At 35.4% G+C, this 20,366-nt stretch overlaps 1 protein-coding gene across 5 annotated transcripts in view; it reads right to left on the bottom strand.

The window, feature by feature from the left end:
• Window positions 1–20,366, bottom strand: part of LOC115228533 (protein FAM219A) — an 87,694-nt gene that overhangs the window by 19,210 nt on the left and 48,118 nt on the right. For 4 of the 5 annotated variants that reach the window (XR_005003928.1, XM_029799113.2, XM_029799106.2 and 1 more), the window contains 3 exons: window positions 20,248–20,323; window positions 14,234–14,315; window positions 1,259–1,339 (listed from right to left, as the gene is read on the bottom strand). Coding sequence is in view for 4 of the 5 variants with exons in the window: in XM_029799113.2 (XP_029654973.1) it covers window positions 1,259–1,339; window positions 14,234–14,315; window positions 20,248–20,323 (239 nt within the window). In the remaining variant the exon portion in view is untranslated. The remainder of the gene's footprint in view (window positions 1–1,258; window positions 1,340–14,233; window positions 14,316–20,247; window positions 20,324–20,366) is intronic. The other variant, XM_029799119.2, reaches the window with a different exon arrangement.

Here is a 20,366-nt window from a genome sequence, read left to right as displayed (position 1 = left end):
TTGATTAGTAAATCTGTTTAGTGAGAAATAAAAATGGAAATGGACATGACCAAAATTAGGCCAAATGCTTAAAATTGATCAAGAAAATCTTTCTCACAAAATTATGCAAGAGTGAATATATAAAACATATATATATATATTTGCTGTGGTATACACCTCACTTGGATATTTACCACTTCTGAAGTTCTGCTTGCTATGAAACATATGTAGCCCCAATCTTTGCTGTGGTATAGATCTCACTTGGATATTTACCACTTCTGGTAGGTGAAAAAAGCTCTTTTTCTATTTCTTGGTAGGTAACCAGGGTTGCTGGGTGTATGTAGAAGCAAATATATAAAAGGAAACATGAAGCTCATCAATGAATGAATGAAGAGCTGACTTACACATCATGGCTTTGCTAACAGTGTAAATTGTTTCTAAACCAAATTTAGATCTCAACATAAGTTCATTGGGAGAAAGAAAAAAAAAAAGAGGGGAAGCCAAATTTTCTGTGATCGTTAAATATTAGAGATAAAACACCAAAACTACTTGCTGTAGACTGTGTGTGTATGTGTGTGTGTTCAGTATGTGAACCATTGGTAATAATAAAATTTAAACATAAATAACAGGAGCAAATGAATAAAATTTTGTGAGAATTTCATAGGTGGGGTGGTGATGGAATACTTTAAATAGTCTTTGATAAGTCTGAAGGGTTAGTAAGGAAATATTAAATTTGCAATGAATGACACAATTATAAAGAGGTTGATAGGTAGTAGGATGGAGAATATCTATCAGAAAGGGAACTGGAGAGGACAAGAGGTAATAAGAAGAAATAAGAAATCAGAAGGGCTAAAACTGGAGAATACTAGAGGAACGAGAAGAGAAGAGAGAGAAGATGATAAGTACAAAAGAGAGTTAGATGAAAAGGAGAAAGGAGGTGAGTGAAATGATAGAGTGAACTTGATAGTGGACAGGAGAGAGAGAGAAAGAGAAAGGAGAAGGACAAAGATATGAAAGAAAGAGGAAAGAAGTTACAGAGAAATATGAGATGGAGGGGCAGAAGCAGAGGGAAGGAGGCACAGGGAGATAGCAAGGTAGAGATAGTGAGAGAGAGAGAGAGAGAGAGAGAGACAAAGAGAGAAAAGCAAGGATAGCAATCAAAGAGAAAGAAACAGAGAGAGAGGTAGAGAGAGAGAGAGCTGACATCTAACCAATAGCAGCAGCAGTATTAGTATTAGTAGTAGTAGTAACAGTAACAGCAGCAGCAGTCAAAACTCACCTGTCATCTGACATAATCGCAACTAAAGGCTGCTGGTCTTGGTTAAATGGACCACTGCTGTCATTCTTGGAAACAGTTGACCTGAACAGACAAACCACATTACAACACCAGAAATCTTGGAAACAACACTGTACATGTGCATGTGTGAATGTCTTTCTCATTGTATGTGTATTTCAGAGTGTGTCGTTGAAAATGTGCATGCACACATACATGCCTTACACATACACACACACTAGCACACATATATAAATAAATAAATGGATGCATATGAGCCTAAATAAATGAAAGAGACGAAGAGTATTTAATAACACTCTAAGCAGGGTGATTTATAATTCATTGGAAGTTGAATCTTCACAAACGAATACTCCATGTTTCTTGTGACTGATCTTTCAATGAACATTGAAAAATAAACAAAACCAAACAAACGACTCCTACCCAATGTATACAGTTTGCTGATACTATGTATAGTAAAAATATTATATATTTTTTTTCTGTAGTATGAAAAATAAAAAGCACCTTGTATATACAGTAAAGTGGTTGGAGTTAGGAAGGGCATATAGCTATAGAAACCTTGCCAGAACAGATATTGGAGACCAGTAGAGCCTTCAGGCTTCTTGGATCCAGTTGAACCATCCAACTCATGCCAGCATGGAATACAAAAGTTATATGATCAGAATTCCATCAATCAATGAGTGCATGCCATTTTATTTAAAATCTGTATGCATTTTAAAAATTGGAGCTTTTTCATCATTACTCCGCATCGCATAACATTTTTTTCATTGGCCATGATGACTAAATTTAGACTGCCAATCCAAATCATATTTACAGAAAATTTATTTGGAATGGCCATACAATAGAACTTTTTGATAAATTAGACTGCTGTTTTGCAATTGAATATATGACACATGAATAAGTTCAAGATATAAGTGAATCAAGGCACTTGTTAATGTTGGATATTGGTGATGACTTTGCAAAGACAGTCACAAAGAAATATCCATCAGAAAGAATATATTGTTTGACAAGTAAATTGTAAGCGAAGCGAAGCAACTGACATATTGTGTCATAACATATGACTTCACCCATATGAAGTACTAAAAAGTCCCCCACCTCACCCCGATCCCCACTATTTTTCAATAATCATCTAAAGGTCAGAAAGTAGAAACTTGACATAATGGTATGTGAAGATTAAGATTCTTTATATATATATATATATATATATATATACACACTGTGTATGTATAACATGCATTATGAAATAAAAAAGAAAGTCAGCAGCAACAAAACAATATACAAATAGTAATAATAATAATAATAATAATGATGATGATAATGAAAATAATAATAATTCTAAAATAGGTGCAAGACCAAAAAAAAACTGGGAAGAAAAAACAGTTAATGTTAATAACAACAGTATATAACCAGTACTTATTTTATTGACTCCAGGAAGATGAAAGGCAAAAATAGACCTTAGGAAAATTTAGTTGTTGATATTGTTTCTAAATTTGATATAAGACCCTACATGGGGGAGAGATTGAGAGTATAATTGACTGAATTAATACATTTGATACAAATTTTATAAAACTCCAGAAGAATGACAGGTAAACTGACACTGGTGGGGTGTAAAATTTAATAATTCTTTATATTAATAATTGATTCCAACATACACATAGGATTTGAAATTTAGGCAGAGGAGGTTAGTTGGTAAAATCAACAACAGTACATGAGCAGTACTTTATCAAACCGGAAGGGATGAAAGACAAAATTGTCCATGGCAGGATTTGAACTGAGAATGTAAAAAGGCAGAACAAACACCACAAGCTATTTTGTCCAATACTCCAACCATTCTGCCCATCTCAACAAGAATAATATTGATTTCATTATAACAATTCTTAACACAGGCACAACTTATTTGCTAGCATAGACCTGAATTTTGGGGGTAGAGTTTAGCTGATTACATTAACACCAGTGATTGACTGGTACTTTATTTTATCAACTCTGAAAATAACGTTGACCTTGGTAGGATTTGAACTCTGACTGTAAAGATGAAAAACAATTATTTCAAATTATGGCACAAGGCCAGCAATTTCAGGGGTGGTGGGTACTCACTTTATCAACCTTGAAAGGAGGAAAGTCAAAGTCAACCGCGATGGAATTTGAACTCAGAACATGAAGACAGACGGAATGCTACTAAGCATTTTGCCGGGTGTGTTAATGATTCTGCCAGCTCAACACCTTATTTCTGATACAAATATCAATAATTAAGAACTATTAGCACAAATTCTATAAGGAATTGAAAGAAAAATTCAATGTCCTTTTAATTACTGTTAATCAATAAATGATTATAGATTTATTTCTGATCTAAAAGATAAAATTTTAATGTTAAAAACACAGCAAAAATAGGAAACATTTTCTCCATATCCCTCATAGAAGTTGACAGATGGCTTCAGATTTACAGGAAAGAGAGAAAACTGTTGCTCTATTTTGATTGAAATACATTACCTTTGTTTCAGTTTTGAAAATACTGAAGAATTTATTAATAGATTATCGGGGTTAAGATGGTGCTGGAAAATATATCAACATGAAATGTTTTTGGAAGGTTTTAATTTAGACCACTTTAAAACAAAGGTTTTTTTTTGTTTTGTTTTTTTTTTTTCAAAGAACCAAAGGTGATCTCAGGCAAGTTGGTAAAATGGGATTTATACATTAAGCTAATTGTAATGGCATTAAACTCATTTAAATTACATGAACTGCTCCCAATGAAGAAACCAGCCTCCATCATAGATAAAGTCTCAAACTATTGCTACAAAAGCAGCAGATATTTTTCTTATGATTTTGTTCCCCAACTGCCACTATTTGGTTTTATGCTGAGCCCGCTTCATTTCCAAGCACTAAGAAAAAAAAACCTGGAAGATTATTTTTACCCTTTGAAACTTAATTTTAGTTAAATGAAACCAGGGCAGCAGTAATTAACAGACGGGATTGCTAATTCTATGCTAATGCAACAGTATTAAAAATAATATCTGTGCAAACCTTAATATTATTTTGCTTACATTTTTGTAAAGAATAAAGCAAGTGTCTATGTTAAGTGGGGATCTAACAACAAACATTTATAGATAAGGCATTAAAGGTTTGTCTAAAGGAAAACTGAAGAACTCTTTTGCAAGAAGTGATTGCTGATGATGAAATGAAAAGCACTAGTTTAAGAGGATGACAGAGGAGACTGTGGTACTCTGTGCTACATGGGCTTTATCATCACTCACAAGCAAGTATGACCTGGTAACTTGAACTACACTTTTGTTTATTCTTTTACAAGTAGACAAACAGCTCTTTCAGATACATCACTCTTGACCTAATAGAATATTTAAGATGTGACATTTGGAAGGAAAAAAAGCTGCACTAGCAATCGGCTGGTACTCGTTTTCAGTTGATTAGACTGGAACAACATGAAATAATGTGCCTTACCCAAAGACACAAGCCACTGCTTGGTTCAGGAATTGAACCTATAACCTTATAATCATGAGCTCAACACCCTAACCATTAGGTTACATGTCATGTGGCAGCACTAAAAAAAGTATGAAGGTATCAGTTTCTAGGTCTAACTTGCTATGACACAGATGTTAAGTGACATATGCCATTGTACTAGAGAATATACATTAAACTGGTTTTCTTTTTGATGCGAGCAAGGTAGTTGAACAATGTCTTTTTCAACAACATTAGCAGAGATTGTCTTCAAGTGGCAGTCTCTGGGACTATACCACCACTTCTTGATGCTCACAGTCTCATTAATATAAAGGTAATAATGTTAGAACATGTAGTTCTTTGTAAACAAGTAATTGCAGACTGGTCCAAAAACTTATGCTAGCAGCTAGTATATATATGGTAGTTATTGCTTAGTCCTAGGTCCACCCTCCATTTAGCAGACTTATGATATAGTTTAAAGGAAATTTCTAGTCTAATTTCTGCTATTTCTAGCAGAGAGAGTGACAACATAGGTTCCCTTGTTTGGCTTGAGCAGAGAGTATATTGTAAGGGTTGTTAACCAGTATATTCGATGCACTTCACCCATTTTCTAACTCAATTATAAACTTCAAATACAACATGGCTGTTTTTATGTACTTTTTGAATTGTCTCATGCTTTTTCTTATACACATGCTTAATGTAACTAATGAACTGATCAGTGGATACTATAGTAAAATAGGCAGATAGACAAGGGGACTAGTCTATGGTGTGCAGAATTATACCTGTAAGACCAGCCAGGTTCAGCTTATCCACGCCACTGTAAAACCAAGAGCCAACACTGTATGTAACTAGAGGATGGAGAGAAGCCAATTTTTACAGAAAGAGTGCATGAATCAGTAATATTTCTGCTAGAGAAAGAGGAAAGCAAACAGATTTCCATTAATTAATGCCTGAATTAAAAATGGATCCTTTTAATGTTTGTAGAATTTGCAATGAAATGCTATTTTCAATTAAATAAAGCTGAGTAGAATTTAAATCCATCTATTCTCTTAATTGAATTTTAGTTATGATATTTAAGAGATTTTCATGAAATATTAGTGTAACTATTTAACAACTGAATGTCATCCAGTTTAAAAAAGGTTTCTTTTGAGGCTAATAGTGTTAGCTTTCTTTCCAATAATTACAATAAACCCTAACAGATATATTCAACCATCAATGAATCTAAACCACTTCTAATCAGTTAGCAAATGATTTGAAGTAGTTTAATAAAATAGATTTTATTTCCTTAATATCTCTTACAACAAAACTGTCATAGATACAGGACAGCCTGAAACTGGAGTTAGTGGAAATAAAGTGCTTTTGATTACATGCATAAAAAAAATAACTACTGGAATAATTTACATGCATATGAGTGTAAACTTTAATGTGTTTAAAAATGTAAAAATAGTGTTCGAAAAAAGCACAAAAGTTGAATACATAGAATAAATAAATAAAAACAACTTAAAATCAGCCAACAGTTATCATAAGCACTTTGTTGCAATATGAAACTATCAAAGAAAGAAGGCCTCTGTTTGGTTCAAAAAGATCTTATTCAATGTAAGTTTTTAGAGGTCTTTTTCATTTAAACAACTTTTTCTATTCCTTAATTCTTGCTGACTTAAGGAATGTATATTAAATAGATAACGTAAATAAACACCTAACAGAGAAGTGTCTGTTTTGCTTCAAGTAGCTAAGATGTAATGGTGTAAGAAAAAAAAATACAGGAAATAAAAAGTTATAAACAAAAACAAATTTATAAAATAAGAGGTCACTCAATATTTCACTGTATTTAGTGTATAAATTAAATCAATTCACCACATTGAAGGCTTGTTTTAAAAGAAAAAAAAATTTTTATTCTATCTACTATTAGCAAAGGATTTCCTGCAGAACATTTCTTTTGAAATTTGAATATTTGTTTCATTTCTTCAATAACTGAAGCAAAATTTCTACAACACTGGATTATAATGGCCATGTCAAGCAATTCAGATATTTGCTTTGTGTTCTTTCAACAGGCTCATAGCACATACCTCAGTACTATCTCAATAAAAAAATAAGGGCTTCTATTTTCTCTGGTGAATGCTACAAACTACAAGTCTCAAACCCCAAATGAGATTCCTAGTTTTACTTATTTCACTTAAATTGCCAATGTCATTAGTATTTTATTTTATTCATGTTCTTAATGCTATAGAAAAAGCACCCAGTACACCCTGTAAAGTGGTAGGCATTAGAAAGGGCATTCAGCCATAAAAATCTTGGCAACGCAGACACTAGTGACCAACACATCCCTCAGGCTAGTTGGATCCTGCTGAACTATTCAACCCATGCCAGCATGGAATGCAGATGTTTGACGACGATGATGGGACAGTCAGAGTAGGCAAGGCATTGCATGTCCACCTGTGTGGGTGGCATTAAAGTAAATGTTCAGTTTGAACATCTGTAAGGAGACTGAATGGCAGGACTTTCATTCCCCAACAGTCAAATAACATACATTATTGTCATAAGTGAAGACAATTCTGAACCAATAATTCACAAACAACTACTAAGTTACTACACTACGTAATGGGGAAAATGGAATCATTATGATAGTCAAAATAGGACAAAACTTAATGCAATATTTAGTTTCACCTCATAAAATTTTGATTTTGAATCTTTCCAAGGTCAATTTTACCTTCCAGTCCTGAAGTTGTTGAAATAAAATACTCAGGTTGACAGAATTGACTGTTCCTTCACCAGAAATTTTGCCTTGGTCACATTGGCCAATACAAAGACTTTGTAAAGCAGAGAGGACTCTTTTGTCTTGCAGGGTACAAAGCAATCTCATTACTACTAGTAGTACTATAAAATGAACCCAGTTGTAAAGTGGTTGGTGAATGAGGAGACAATACAGTCATATGGATTTTTAGTCTTTTCTTAAAGATATGTCAAGCTCTTTAGTGCTGGTGCCATGATAAAATGCACCCAATACACTATATAAAATGGTTACATAAAAAGGTATCTAGCCATAGAAACCATAGTAAATGTAAAAACGTTTGATTGAAATGTAGTCTCCTGACCTATCTATGGTGATAATGACCTTAAATAAGAACTGTCTTAAACTATGACAACCAGTCTAATATATATGAACATAGAAAGTGAATACATATTGATAATGACGATGCCTATTCATTGATTCAGTCATATATTAAGTTTAGAAAATATTGCTCCAAGGCAGAGCCAATATTTTAAAAACAGAAAGGAAAAAAAAAATCAGTAAAAAAAAGCTATTACTGCAAATCTACTTTCAAGTCTAGAATAGCTTCAGTAGTTGAGTACGCATAACCTTAACAGGATGAGACAACAATGGTTTCTGATTTTGTTACATGACCATGAATTTGAGGAGAGTATTGTAGTCAATTGAGTCAACCATATTTTCTAAATAGTACTTATTTTATTAATACTAAGGATAAATGGTTAGTGGGATTTGAACTCAGAATAAAGAAAGAAGTAATCTCAAGACAAATACTCTCAGTCAACCATGCTACCATTTCCACCAATTTAGTACTCTCGTATTACTAGTGATAAAATCAAGTCAGCATGGGAGCTTCTATGCAGTCACATAACTGACTAGAAATAGAAGTCAAATCTCTCTCAGATCACATCCCGCCGTCTTTAAAAAAAATGGAGAGGTCATAAAATAACAATATAGCGCAGGATACTTTCTGACAAAAAGATTAGATGGCCATAAGTGTATGAAGGTCATTTAGTCCAATCCAAATAACAATACTAATCTCTTATTAAACTAACATTGCTGACTGATAAAAAAAAAAAAAACCAGCAAGACTCAGTGATTCTAATCCTAATATATCACAACAGAGAGATTTACCATTTAGTCTTCTAAGTAGCCACATCATTTCAGGCTCTATATTGGTTTCAAATTTTGGCACAAGGCCAGAAATTTTGAGAGAGGGAGTAAGTCAGCTACATCGACCCCAGTGCTCAACTGGTACCTATTTTATCAACCCTGAAAGGGGATGCAAAGTAAAGTCAACGTTAAGATGGATGAAATGCTACTAAGCATTTTGCCCTGGTGTGCTAACAACTGCCAGCTCACAGCCTTACTTCAGGCTCTACATTAGCAACAGCAAAAGAAAAGAATATTTGACAAGACCACAATCTGTTTGTAGTTACAACACAAAACATAGTTTAGTTTCCTTAAACCCTTTAGCAATCAGATTACTCTGTCAAATGTATTATTTATTCACATTGTTCGCAATTCACGTGGATTCAAATTAATCATGCATTATCTGATAGCTTTGAGATTTCAATAATGTGATTATTTATTTTTAGAATGACATTGTTGGGTAGGTGTGAGAGGCAGGATCTGGTCAGTTTGAACATAAAACAGATAGAATATTTGCACCATGAATGACTGGTTTAAATGCTAAAGGGTTAAAGAACATCAGCTAAGAATCACATCCTAATTACAAGCATAGTTTACTAATTTACATTTAATTAAAATCAACCTGTACCAGAATAGGAAAACATTTAGTTGAAAAATTATCTTGGTGAAATTCTTCAATTATCAAGTAAATTAGAAAATCTAAACTCTAAATATGAGCAATAGATTTTAATGAGCTGTTATTCTACAATATGACTGACCCACAGCAAAAATAAGAAGAGTAATTTCTGTCTATATTAATTATGAGAAGTGGAATTTCTAATAATAACCTACAACATAACAATTAACTATATCTGTTTCCTTCTTAGCTATCATAGTTGAGGTTATTGATTAGCCATGCTCTAGCTATTTACTACTGAACTATATATATCATCATCATTTAACGTCCGTTTTCCATGCTAGTATGGGTTGGATGGTTCAACCAGAGTCTGGGAAGACAGAAGCCTGCACCAGGCTCCAGTCTGATCTGGCAGTGTTACTACAGCTGGATACCCTTCCTAACGCCAACCACTCTATGAGTGTAGTGGGTGCTTTTTACATGCCACCAGCACAGGGGCCAAAGGAGGCTGGCAACGGCCACGATCAGTTGGTGCTTTTTACGTGCCACCGGTCAAGGTGGCACTGGCATCAGCAACATCTAGATGGTGTTTTTTATGTGCCACTGGCATGGGTATCACAACTACAATTTCCATTTGATTTTTATTTTGATGTACTTGACTCAATAGGTCTCCTCAAGCACAGCAGGTTCACCTACAATCCAAGGTAAGCACAGCAGGCCGTCCTGTGAGCCAGGAGCTCACTTCATTTGTTGGGTCTTTGCAGTCACAACGTATCTCCATAGGTCTCAGTCTTTTGTCATTGCCTCTATGAGGCCCAACGTTCGAAGGTCATGCTTGACCACCTCATCCCATGTCTTCCTGGGTCTACCTCTACCCTGGATTCCTTCATCTGTTTGGAACTGGCACTTCTTCACACATCTCTCCTCATCCATCCACAGTACATGACCATACATCTCTCCTGCACACCACATCCGATGCTTCTTATGTCCAACATTTCTCTCATGGTGTTTACACTGTCGTGCGTGCACACTGACATTACAAATCTAGCGGATCATGCTAGCTTCATTTCTTTCGAGTCTACACATGTCCTCCGCAGTCACGGCCCATGTTTCACTGCTGTGAAGCATGGCATTTCACACACATGCGTCATACAATCTACCTTTCAATCTGAGTGAGAAACCCTTTGTTGCCAGTAGGGGAAGAAGCTTTCTAAATTTTGCCAAGTCTATTCTTATTCTAGTGGTAACACTCTCTGAACATCAACCCCCACTATTAACTCAGTCACCTAGTAGTGGAAGCTATCAACTACTTCTAGTTTCTCTCCCTGGAGTGTGATGGAATCTGTTTTCTGAGTATCTGTAGTGTCTATTGCCCCTGTGCATCTGCCGCATACGAAAGCTATCTTCTCAGTTAGTTTTCCTTTGATGTTGCTGCACCTCTTATTTGTCCATAGCTTACACTGGGCATCTTATGGAGTTTCAACCTACACCTTTTCTACAGATCGAGCAGGGCCACCTACCTGAGGGGGTGTGTGATGAGTTCGCCTTCTTACTTAATAGAACTTTGGTCTTTGCTACATTGACTCTAACGCCTTTTGATTCTAAACCTAGCTTCCACACCTGGAATCCATATATATATATATATATATATATATATGATAGTGTGTGTGTGTGTGTGTGTTTCATGGACTTTCAGATAAGGAAGCGGGATGGCTCATAACTTATGAATCTCCCCACCACCACCACCACCACCACACACACACACACACACAAGCCAATTTGATCAATGTGGTTGGGATTCCATTGGTCTATGTCTATAGGAAAAAATGTGGATGGGAAGAGAATTCCAGAAAATAGTAGTTCTGAAGAAGTAAAATCAAGCAACCAATTTTACTTCTTCATGAAAGATGGTTGCAGTGGAGGAGGTGAAACAGGTGTGTTAGTAATTATACCATGTTAATGAAAGTTTGCTAATTACTCAGATTAATTTTTTCTGGATGCAATCTAGAATTAAGTAGCAGCTGTCTGCTTCCCTCCATCCAACAAAATTGGATAAATTGCAGGAGACATGGGAGGTTTAAGTTGGAAATTGATAAATTTGAGTCTGAGATTATCAAATATGAAATTTAAGAGCACCAGCACTTGACAGTTGCTATCCTCAACAAGAAAAGATTAAGGATCCTCTTGCTCCTATTGTCTCCACTCATTCACCAACCATTTTGCAACAAGGTACATTTTGTGTTTGTACCACTAGTAATGAGATTGTCATGTACCCTGCAAGACAAAAGGGTCCTCATTTCTTTACAGTCTTTGTACAAGCTGATATGATTAAGGCTCACAGCAAAACATTTTGGGGGAGGGAACAATCAATTCTATCAACCCCAACACTTGGTTTTTGATTCCATAACAATGGAAGGTAAAAATTGACCATAAAATTTTGAAAACATATTTTTCTGAAATTAACTCAAAGTTTGTTAATATTAGAAATATTATAGGGTGCCATACTCAGAGCTCATAGAGTGCCGTACTATACTCTTTACTCTTACTTGTTTCAGTCATTTGACTGCGGCCATGCTGAAGCACCACCTTTAATCGAGCAACTTGACCCCGGGACTTATTCTTTTGTAAGCCCAGAACTTATTCTATCAGTCTCTTTTGCCGAACCGCTAAGTGACGGGGACATAAACACACCAGCATCGGTTGTCAAGCAATGCTAGGGGAACAAACACAGACACACAAACACACACACGCATATATATATATACATACATATACACGACGGGCTTCTTTCAGTTTCCATCTACCAAATCTACTCACAAGGCATTGGTCGGACCGAGGCTATAGTAGAAGACACTTGCCTAAGGTGCCACGCAGTGGGACTGAACCTGGAACCATGTGGTTGGTAAACAAGCTACTTACCACACAGCCACTTCTGCGCCTATATGAATTTAGTTTTGTTACTCTACGTTCTGGGTTCAATTTCCAGAATCATTGTATCCTCAAATTTGACAAGACACACCAGTAATATACTGGATTGTTCAATATTACAAGTAGAGCAATTAAACCTTATACAATAGAGGTAGGCTTACAGCTAGTTTTAATTTCTGCTTAATAAGCCCGAAACTTTGAGGATATGTAATGAACGAACACACACACACGTATATTGTAACTGTACAGTAATAATGAAAGTTAGAATCCATGGATTATACTTAAATCCCATTGGAAGCAGTGCCTGGTTTCCTTAGGTGGAGTATACTATTTCCTATACTGAGAAGACCAAGGAGCTCCCCAACCCAATTTCATGACTATATTTTTTTAATTATTTGGAGAAGGAGGTGTAGTAATCACAGTATTTACAAACCTTGGACTCATGATGCCAATGCATTTTATGTTTAACTTAAACTTCTTCAGGTTGATATTTTGGGAGAGGAAGGAGTTGAACACTGCAATGCAGATTGTTAGTTCGAATCCTTTATTTCAATAATGGTACATCTTGCTAACTAGTAGTAGTAGTAGTAGTAGTAGTAGTAGTAGCAGCAGCAGCAGTTGTAGTAGTAGTAGTAGTAGTAGTGGGAGAGGTGAAACAGAGGTTGAGTGTGTTAATAATTGTAGCATGCCGAATGAAAAGTTTGCCATTCAATTGGATTAACTTTTTCTGGATACAATCTAGAATGTTTGATTGAATAGCAACAGCCTGGTCCCACAAGGCTGAGCTGTTATTTAGAATTTATGAACTGTGAAGAATAAATGCAGTCTTTGAGAAATAGCTTTGAACTGTGTTATAGATTAGCATTTGGACTAAGTTTGTTTATTTCTTAATACTATACAGGATGATCAATTCTGAACTTAAATATAAATCATAAATGCATGTACAAATATCAAGATAAATTTAAAACATACCTGGACAAGAAGAAAAGGAATTTGCAAAGTATATGGCAGGTGAAATCATCATCATCATCATCGTTTAATGTCCACTTTCCATGCTAGCATGGGTTGGACAATTTGACTAAGGACTGGCGAACCAGATGGCTGCACCAGGCTCCAATCTGATCTGGCAGAGTTTCTACAGCTGGATGCTCTTCCAAATGCCAACCACTCTGAGAGTGTAGTATGTGCTTTTACATGAAACCGGCACAAGGGCCAGTCAGGTGGTACTGGCAACGACCACACTCAATGGTGTTTTTTACGTGCCACCTGCACAGGAGCCAGTCCAGCAGCACTAGCAACGACCTTGCTCGAATGGTTTTTCATGTGCCACAGGCACAAGTACCAGTAAGATGACGCTGGTAACGATCAAGCTTGAATGGTGCTTTTTATGTGCCACCAGCACGGAAGCCAGTTAAATAGTTAAGCAAATTCAACATGTCTATTGGCCTCATTTATCTTATTCAGTTTTCTAAGGCTAACCCTACTTACATTGCTCACAGCTATCTTGATCTTTTTTAATACTCCAGGAACTAATCAGAACAGTGTATTGTTGCATTGTTTGAAATCTCTATTATTGTTTTCTGATTGGGAAATCACACCTAATAAGCTATTTAATCTCCTGAAAGGAAATGAAAGAATTATTTATTTATCTTATTATATAAAATAATGTTTGTTATTTAATCCCTGTTTATATATGTACAACAATTTAGGGCATTTTCACTAAATGTATTAAACATAATTTAAAAGGACAGTCACATTTGAAACAGTTTCTCTGATATAGTGCTGAATGCACCATAGCCACCACAAAAAAAAAAAACTCAATGAAGCTACAAGAAATAGATACCTTAGCATGTTCAGCAGTTTATATCATAATACTAGATAAAGAAAATTTAGGTTCATATTGCAACTTTCTGTGTGGTCAATAGTGAAATAATAGTTTCATGCAGAATTTTAGTCAATACTAACAAATTTTTAAAGATTTATATTGATTTTTATTTTATGTAAACGAAATTCTGTTAAAATATGAGTAAATTGCTAAATAAAATTATCTTACCTATTTCGGGCTAAGAAAGATCTTTTGGGTTGTTGGTCAATTGCCAAATTTTGTGTTTTGCGTGATGCATCTCTTTGCCTTTCTACAAAACAATGGAGAACAAAAAATGGAAAGGTAAAAGTGATTTACAAGAAAAAACAAAGAAAAATGTATGAGAAATTGGGAAGAATTTTTGAAGTAGGCTAGATGCAAAATAAAGATAAGCTAAAAGGTAACAATTCCTTTTGGTAATCATTAAAAGGAAATTGAAAAATATCACAAACATTTCTCTCCCCTCACCCCGTCTTCTTTCCTTTTGCACTCTCCTAAACTTACCTGTTCTCACTATCTCTTTCACCCTACCAAACCCTCTGTAACAACACTTCACTCATATTAGCCACCCTGTAACTTGAGGATATGCCCTAACACATCTTCACTACAATCCTCTCTCTCTCTCTCCTTCTCAACTGGGGCATCCCTTTATCTCCCCTACAGCATGACACCTTCCCCTTGTCTGGCACAAAGCCACTTCCCTCAATACTACTTCTCCTTCCCCCTTAGTTGAAGGGGTCTTGTCTTGCAAGTTACTTGGTGACCTCACCAGTGCTGGTGCTACATATAAGGCATCCCAGTATACTTTGGCATTAGGAAGGGCATCCAGCCATAAAACCATGCCAAAGCAGATAATGGAGCTTAGCACAGGCCGCTAGCTTACCAGCTCTAGTCAAAATGTCTAACTTATGCCAGGATATAAAACAGACATTAAGTGGTGATGATGATGACACTGATTCAAACAACAGACACATACACAATTATACCATTGCTGTCTATTTTTACATTTCCTGCACCATTTATAAACACAGTGCAACTGTCAAGTTTACATTTATTTTGAAAAACAATAATCAACTCCACATTATATTTTCCAGCACATAGTGTTTCAGTTCTTATGAAACACTATGTAGTTACAGATCTCCACATGGAAATAAGCTTATAGCTCTTACATAAAATTCCTAATAAGAAAATTACTCTACATACATTGCTTCTTGGGAAGTATTGTAAAAATACATGTATATTTTGCAATTTTTTTTTTTTTTTTGCAGAAACCAACCACAAAAAAAAATGAACATGAAGTACCTGAAATACTGGCATTAATCAATAAACACACATTATTATAGTGACAATCACACAGAACTAATGTTTAATTACATCGTTAACTATGTTTATAAGACTGCTATTGTTATTAGCTAATTGTCTATTCAATTACAATTAAGCAAGTCTCTTGGGTAATAGAACTTGGCACTGACAATTTACTATTTCTTTTTTTTTTTTCCTTTTTTTTTCTTAGAAATTGATGATGGAAAAGAATTTCATTTTAATTATTTATATTGAACACATCCATTTCTGAAATTAATTTTAAAAAATAATTGCTATCTATTATAATATACTGAAAGGACTGGAGTTAACCAGGTCAACAATCATTTTTTTTTTTTTTTCTTACAGTTAATGTAAAACTGACAAATAGGTCAATAGCTTGCAAAGCTTGCATCAATTCCTGTTATGGTTTGAAAAAGCCATTCCAATACTAACCATCTTACTCCCAAACTCTGGTTTTCATTACAACAGCTCATCCCACTTATGATGCACAGCCAATCCTTAATTTGATACAAATTCTCCCCAAATATTTCTACTTTTTATCATTTGCCTACAGGGTAGTGGTTCTTGATCATGTATAGCTCAGCATCCTCTTTTACTGAATGGCATTTTACAAATCTCCTCATGGCATGTTTTGCAAATATAATTGTAGGGCCAAACAGTTGATTACATCAAGCCCAGAGCTCAACTAGTACTTATTTATTTAACTCTGAAAGAATGAAAAACAAAGTTGGTCTTGGCAAAATTTGAACTCAAAATATAAAAAGCCAGGAGTGCTGCAAAGAATTGTCTGATGTGCTAATGATTCTGCCAGATCATCGCCTTCAGTTTTGCAAATAACAAAAAAAAATTGTTTTAAACAGAAACTAATTTTACAATGTGGTTTACAACCCATATTTTTTCAGTCTCACCCAACATGTATCATTTCTTAGATATTTGTACAGATTAGTACTTCAAAGGTTAAATTTTTATGGAAATTTTTAAAGAAAGTGAGGACTTATATAATGAAATTATGTTGGACCTTAGCAAATCATCAATCAGGTTTTCTGCTCATGGGTAACACAACATGCATGATCCTGATAAAGATGTTTTTAAAAATGTGTTTTAAGTATTGACCCAACTTCAAATATTTTATTTCTATAACAAAAAAGAAAAGATCACTCTTAATGTCCTTTACACATCACAGTGTCCCTTGACAGCACAAAACACTCCCAAGGGAGTGCTACTGTTTAGATTAAGAACCCCTGTTCTTGGGTGTGATCCATTCCACAGAGCTCAGTACTTACTGCCATCAGAAAGAAAGAAGGCAAAGTGGACATGAGAATGTAATTGTTGTGTCAAAAGAAAAGGCTCTACACCTTCAATAACCAGTGGAACTGCACTTGTTTGGATGAATAAGAACAATAGTGTTAACATTAAGATTTAATAGTCTTTGAAGATTGTGGGAAAATAAAAAAAATTAGAGGAAGGAAGTAAGGAATCACATGTAGGGCTTAGTGTAGAGTTTAAGTAGACAGAAACAGACAAAAGATATGACAAGGATATGCAGTGGATGGAAACTATGGCAAGGATATGTAATGCAAGGCTTTTGTCAACTCATGACAATTGTAGAGGACATATGTCCAAAATACCACACAGTGGGATCAAACTTGGAACTACAGGAATGTGAAGCAAATTTAACCACACAGTCATGCCTGTCTCTCTAATACATATTATAGAAAAAGAAAGAACTGGAAGGAAATGATTAGTTCAGATCTGATAATGTTCAGCTACACATTAAAGAAGGACATAGTGACACAAGACATAGGGAAACAACGTTTGAGCTTCAATCTGTCCATACTAGTATGGAAAAGTGCTGCTAAAACAGTGACAGTGATGATGATGATGATATTGAATTAAGAGTTTCTGAATTCAGGTGATTAGTGTTGAGATTTCGCACAAATTTTAGACAAGAAGTTTGCAATGTCATACTTAGCTGATTTGTTGAAAGCTTTGTTAATACCATGTATAACAGTTTTTAGTTTTCTGAAGTCAGAGATCAGTTCTATTAGATTGGTATTTTATAATTCTTATTGACAGCCACAAGAGAAGTAGGTTAAGGAAAGAGAGAAGGGGAAAGGAGATATATATATATTACTAATATGTTTCTTTACTTCAACGATGTGGTGGGCAGTAATCAGTAGTAAGACATGTTTTATTTGAATGACTGACTAAACATTTTAGTTAGGAGAGAAGTTAATCTAGCTGTCTTTAATGTCAGGGTAGTTGATGTGACACCGTGTGAGACAGGATTTGGCCTTGATCAGAGAGAAGGATTTGGTTGTTAAGAGAAACAGTTTCTCTTTCAGAGAGAAAGGTTGATTGTATGATGCTGCATAGAAGTGAAATGTGGGCCTTGAATGCAAAGGATTTGCAAAAGCTAGACAGAAATAATCATGTTCTGTTTGATTTGTAATATTAGTGTATAAGAAAAGGCAGGAAGCTGGCAGAATTGTTAGCACACTGGGCAAATAGCCTAGTGGTATTTTGTCCATCTTCACGTTCAAATTCCATCGAGGTTGACTTTGCCTTTTATCCTTTCAGGGTCAATAAAATAAGTACCAGTTAAACATTGGGGTTGAAGTAATTGACTTACTCTTTTCCTTAAACCTGCTGGCCTTGTGCCAAAATTTGAAAGCAATAGTTTCATAGTTACGAGGGGGCCTGATCTGGCAGAATTATTAGCATGCTGGAAACCAATATTAGCGTACTCTCGGAGTGGTTGGCGTTAGGAAGGGCATCCAGCTGTAGAAACTCTGCCAGATCAAGATTGGAGCCTGGTGTAGCCATCTGGTTCGCCGGTCCTCAGTCAAATCGTCCAACCCATGCTAGCATGGAAAGAGGACATATGATGATGATGAAAAGGTGACGAGGTGGCAGAATCATTAGCATGCCAGGCAAAATGCTTTGTGTCATTTCATCCAACTTCATGTTCTGAGTTCAAATTCTGCCAATATCAACCTTGCCCTTCATTTTTTCAGGGTTGATAAAATAAGCGCCAGCTGAGCACTGAGGTTGATGTAATCACCTAGCTCTTGTGCCAATAGAAAGGAATATTATTGTTTATGAATGATCAAGCACAAATGAACTGAAGGAAAATCTAGATACAAGAAGAATCTGATGTAGTGTGCAAGAGAAGACTGCATTGATGATATTTATGGAAGGTATCAACTGTATAAAGAAGTGTTGAGTGTTCGATATGGATGGAGCCTATGAGAGACACAAGACTAAGTGGTGAAAACTGATATAAAGAAGCTGAACATCTTGGAGGAAATGACAAAGGGAAATGGTGAGTAGTGACATATGGTGCCAGAGAAGACACATCTATCCATGCAAATATGGTGAAATATATTATAAAACAGTGGAGGCTGAGATGTATAATATATCTATATTTGAATATCTCACCCATTAAATTCCTGTTAAGTCTCCATTTGCTTCCCTCAGTCCCACTTCTTTATCATTCCCCTTCTCTTCTATTCTCTGTACATTGTCACCCATGTAATGAAGGGTAGCATTGATCTGTCCATATTCAATTTTACATCATCCATATTACTACATCTCTCTCCCTCATAATGCATGTATTATGAAGGATTTCATCAGATATATTGGTATCAAAAACAGCCTACCATCACAGTTCAGTACTGTGACCTCTCCCTCGCGTTACTATTAACACTTATCCACCACTCTCTCTTACAATTATCCATCTCAATAACTATCCATCACTCCCTCTCTGCCCCTCACCAACAAACATGTAGCTATCATCACTACTTCTCTCCCATTTCTCCCTACTGTTACTGCCTCTTCCATTATTTTCTCCTCTACTATATGGTCACCTGAATCATTTCCATCCACCATACTCTCACTCACTACTTACAACCTAGTTTGTCTTCTGTCATTGCTCTTTTGTTTTCACCTCTTGGGACACATTGCTCTGAATGAACAGAGAAAACATAGTAGTCTTGTCATGTAAAATTCAAGCTCACAAGTGCTGATGCCATGGCAAAATGCAAACAATACACTCTGCAAAATGATTGGCAACTGAGAGGTGACAATGTAGGGTTGGGGGTATGACAACCTACTTTGTGTAAGTGACAGAGATACAATCCCCTATATAAATGCCTTGTGATGTGAAAGTGAGATGGTGAGAGGTGTGTGTACATATATGCATACATACATACATATTTATACACACACACTGGACTATCACAGGTTTCTATCTAGCAAATTTCACTCACAAAGCATTTGTCAACCTAAGATTACAGCAGAAGACATTTGCCCAATGTTCAATCCTATGAGTGAAATTGAACCTGCAACAAAGTTATGAATCAAATTTCTTAACACACACCCATGCCAAAGTTTCCATCTATCAAATCCACTTACAAGACTTTCGTTGGCCCAAGGCTATAGAAGCCATTTGCCCAAGGTAATGCACAAGTGGGATTGAACCTGGAACCATGTGGTTGGGAAGCAAGCTTCTTACCACACAGCCACACCAGTTTGTTTACATTCCTGTAAATTAGCAGTTCAGAGAAAGAGATTCATAGAATCAATATCAGGTTTAACAAAGTACTAGGTTTGATTCATTCAACTAAAAATTCTTCAAAGTAGAGCCCCAGCACGGCCACAGTCTAATGACTAAACAAGTAAAAACTAGAAGGAAAGACACACAAGATTTGGACCTCCATTGGAAAGTAGAAATTAAATTAGTAATAATGATTGACATATTTCTATTTCCAAATGGAGCATTCAAATATACATAACAAATAAATGAACCAATTAAATTTCATCATGGAACAGTCAAAAGGAAAAGGTCATAATTATTCGTGATATAACTGACTACATACCAATCTTTTTCTGCAATTCTGATGCTTTCTTTAAGGCTTTTATATGTGCACCATTCTTTGCATGATTAGAATTCTCCTGAAATAATGATACAAAAGATATTTTTTTAGTGCAAACCTTA

The sequence above is a fragment of the Octopus sinensis genome, linkage group LG2 (genome assembly GCF_006345805.1).
Source record: "Octopus sinensis linkage group LG2, ASM634580v1, whole genome shotgun sequence".
Lineage (NCBI taxonomy): Eukaryota > Metazoa > Mollusca > Cephalopoda > Octopoda > Octopodidae > Octopus > Octopus sinensis.
This window is presented reverse-complemented; position numbering and strand designations above follow the sequence as displayed.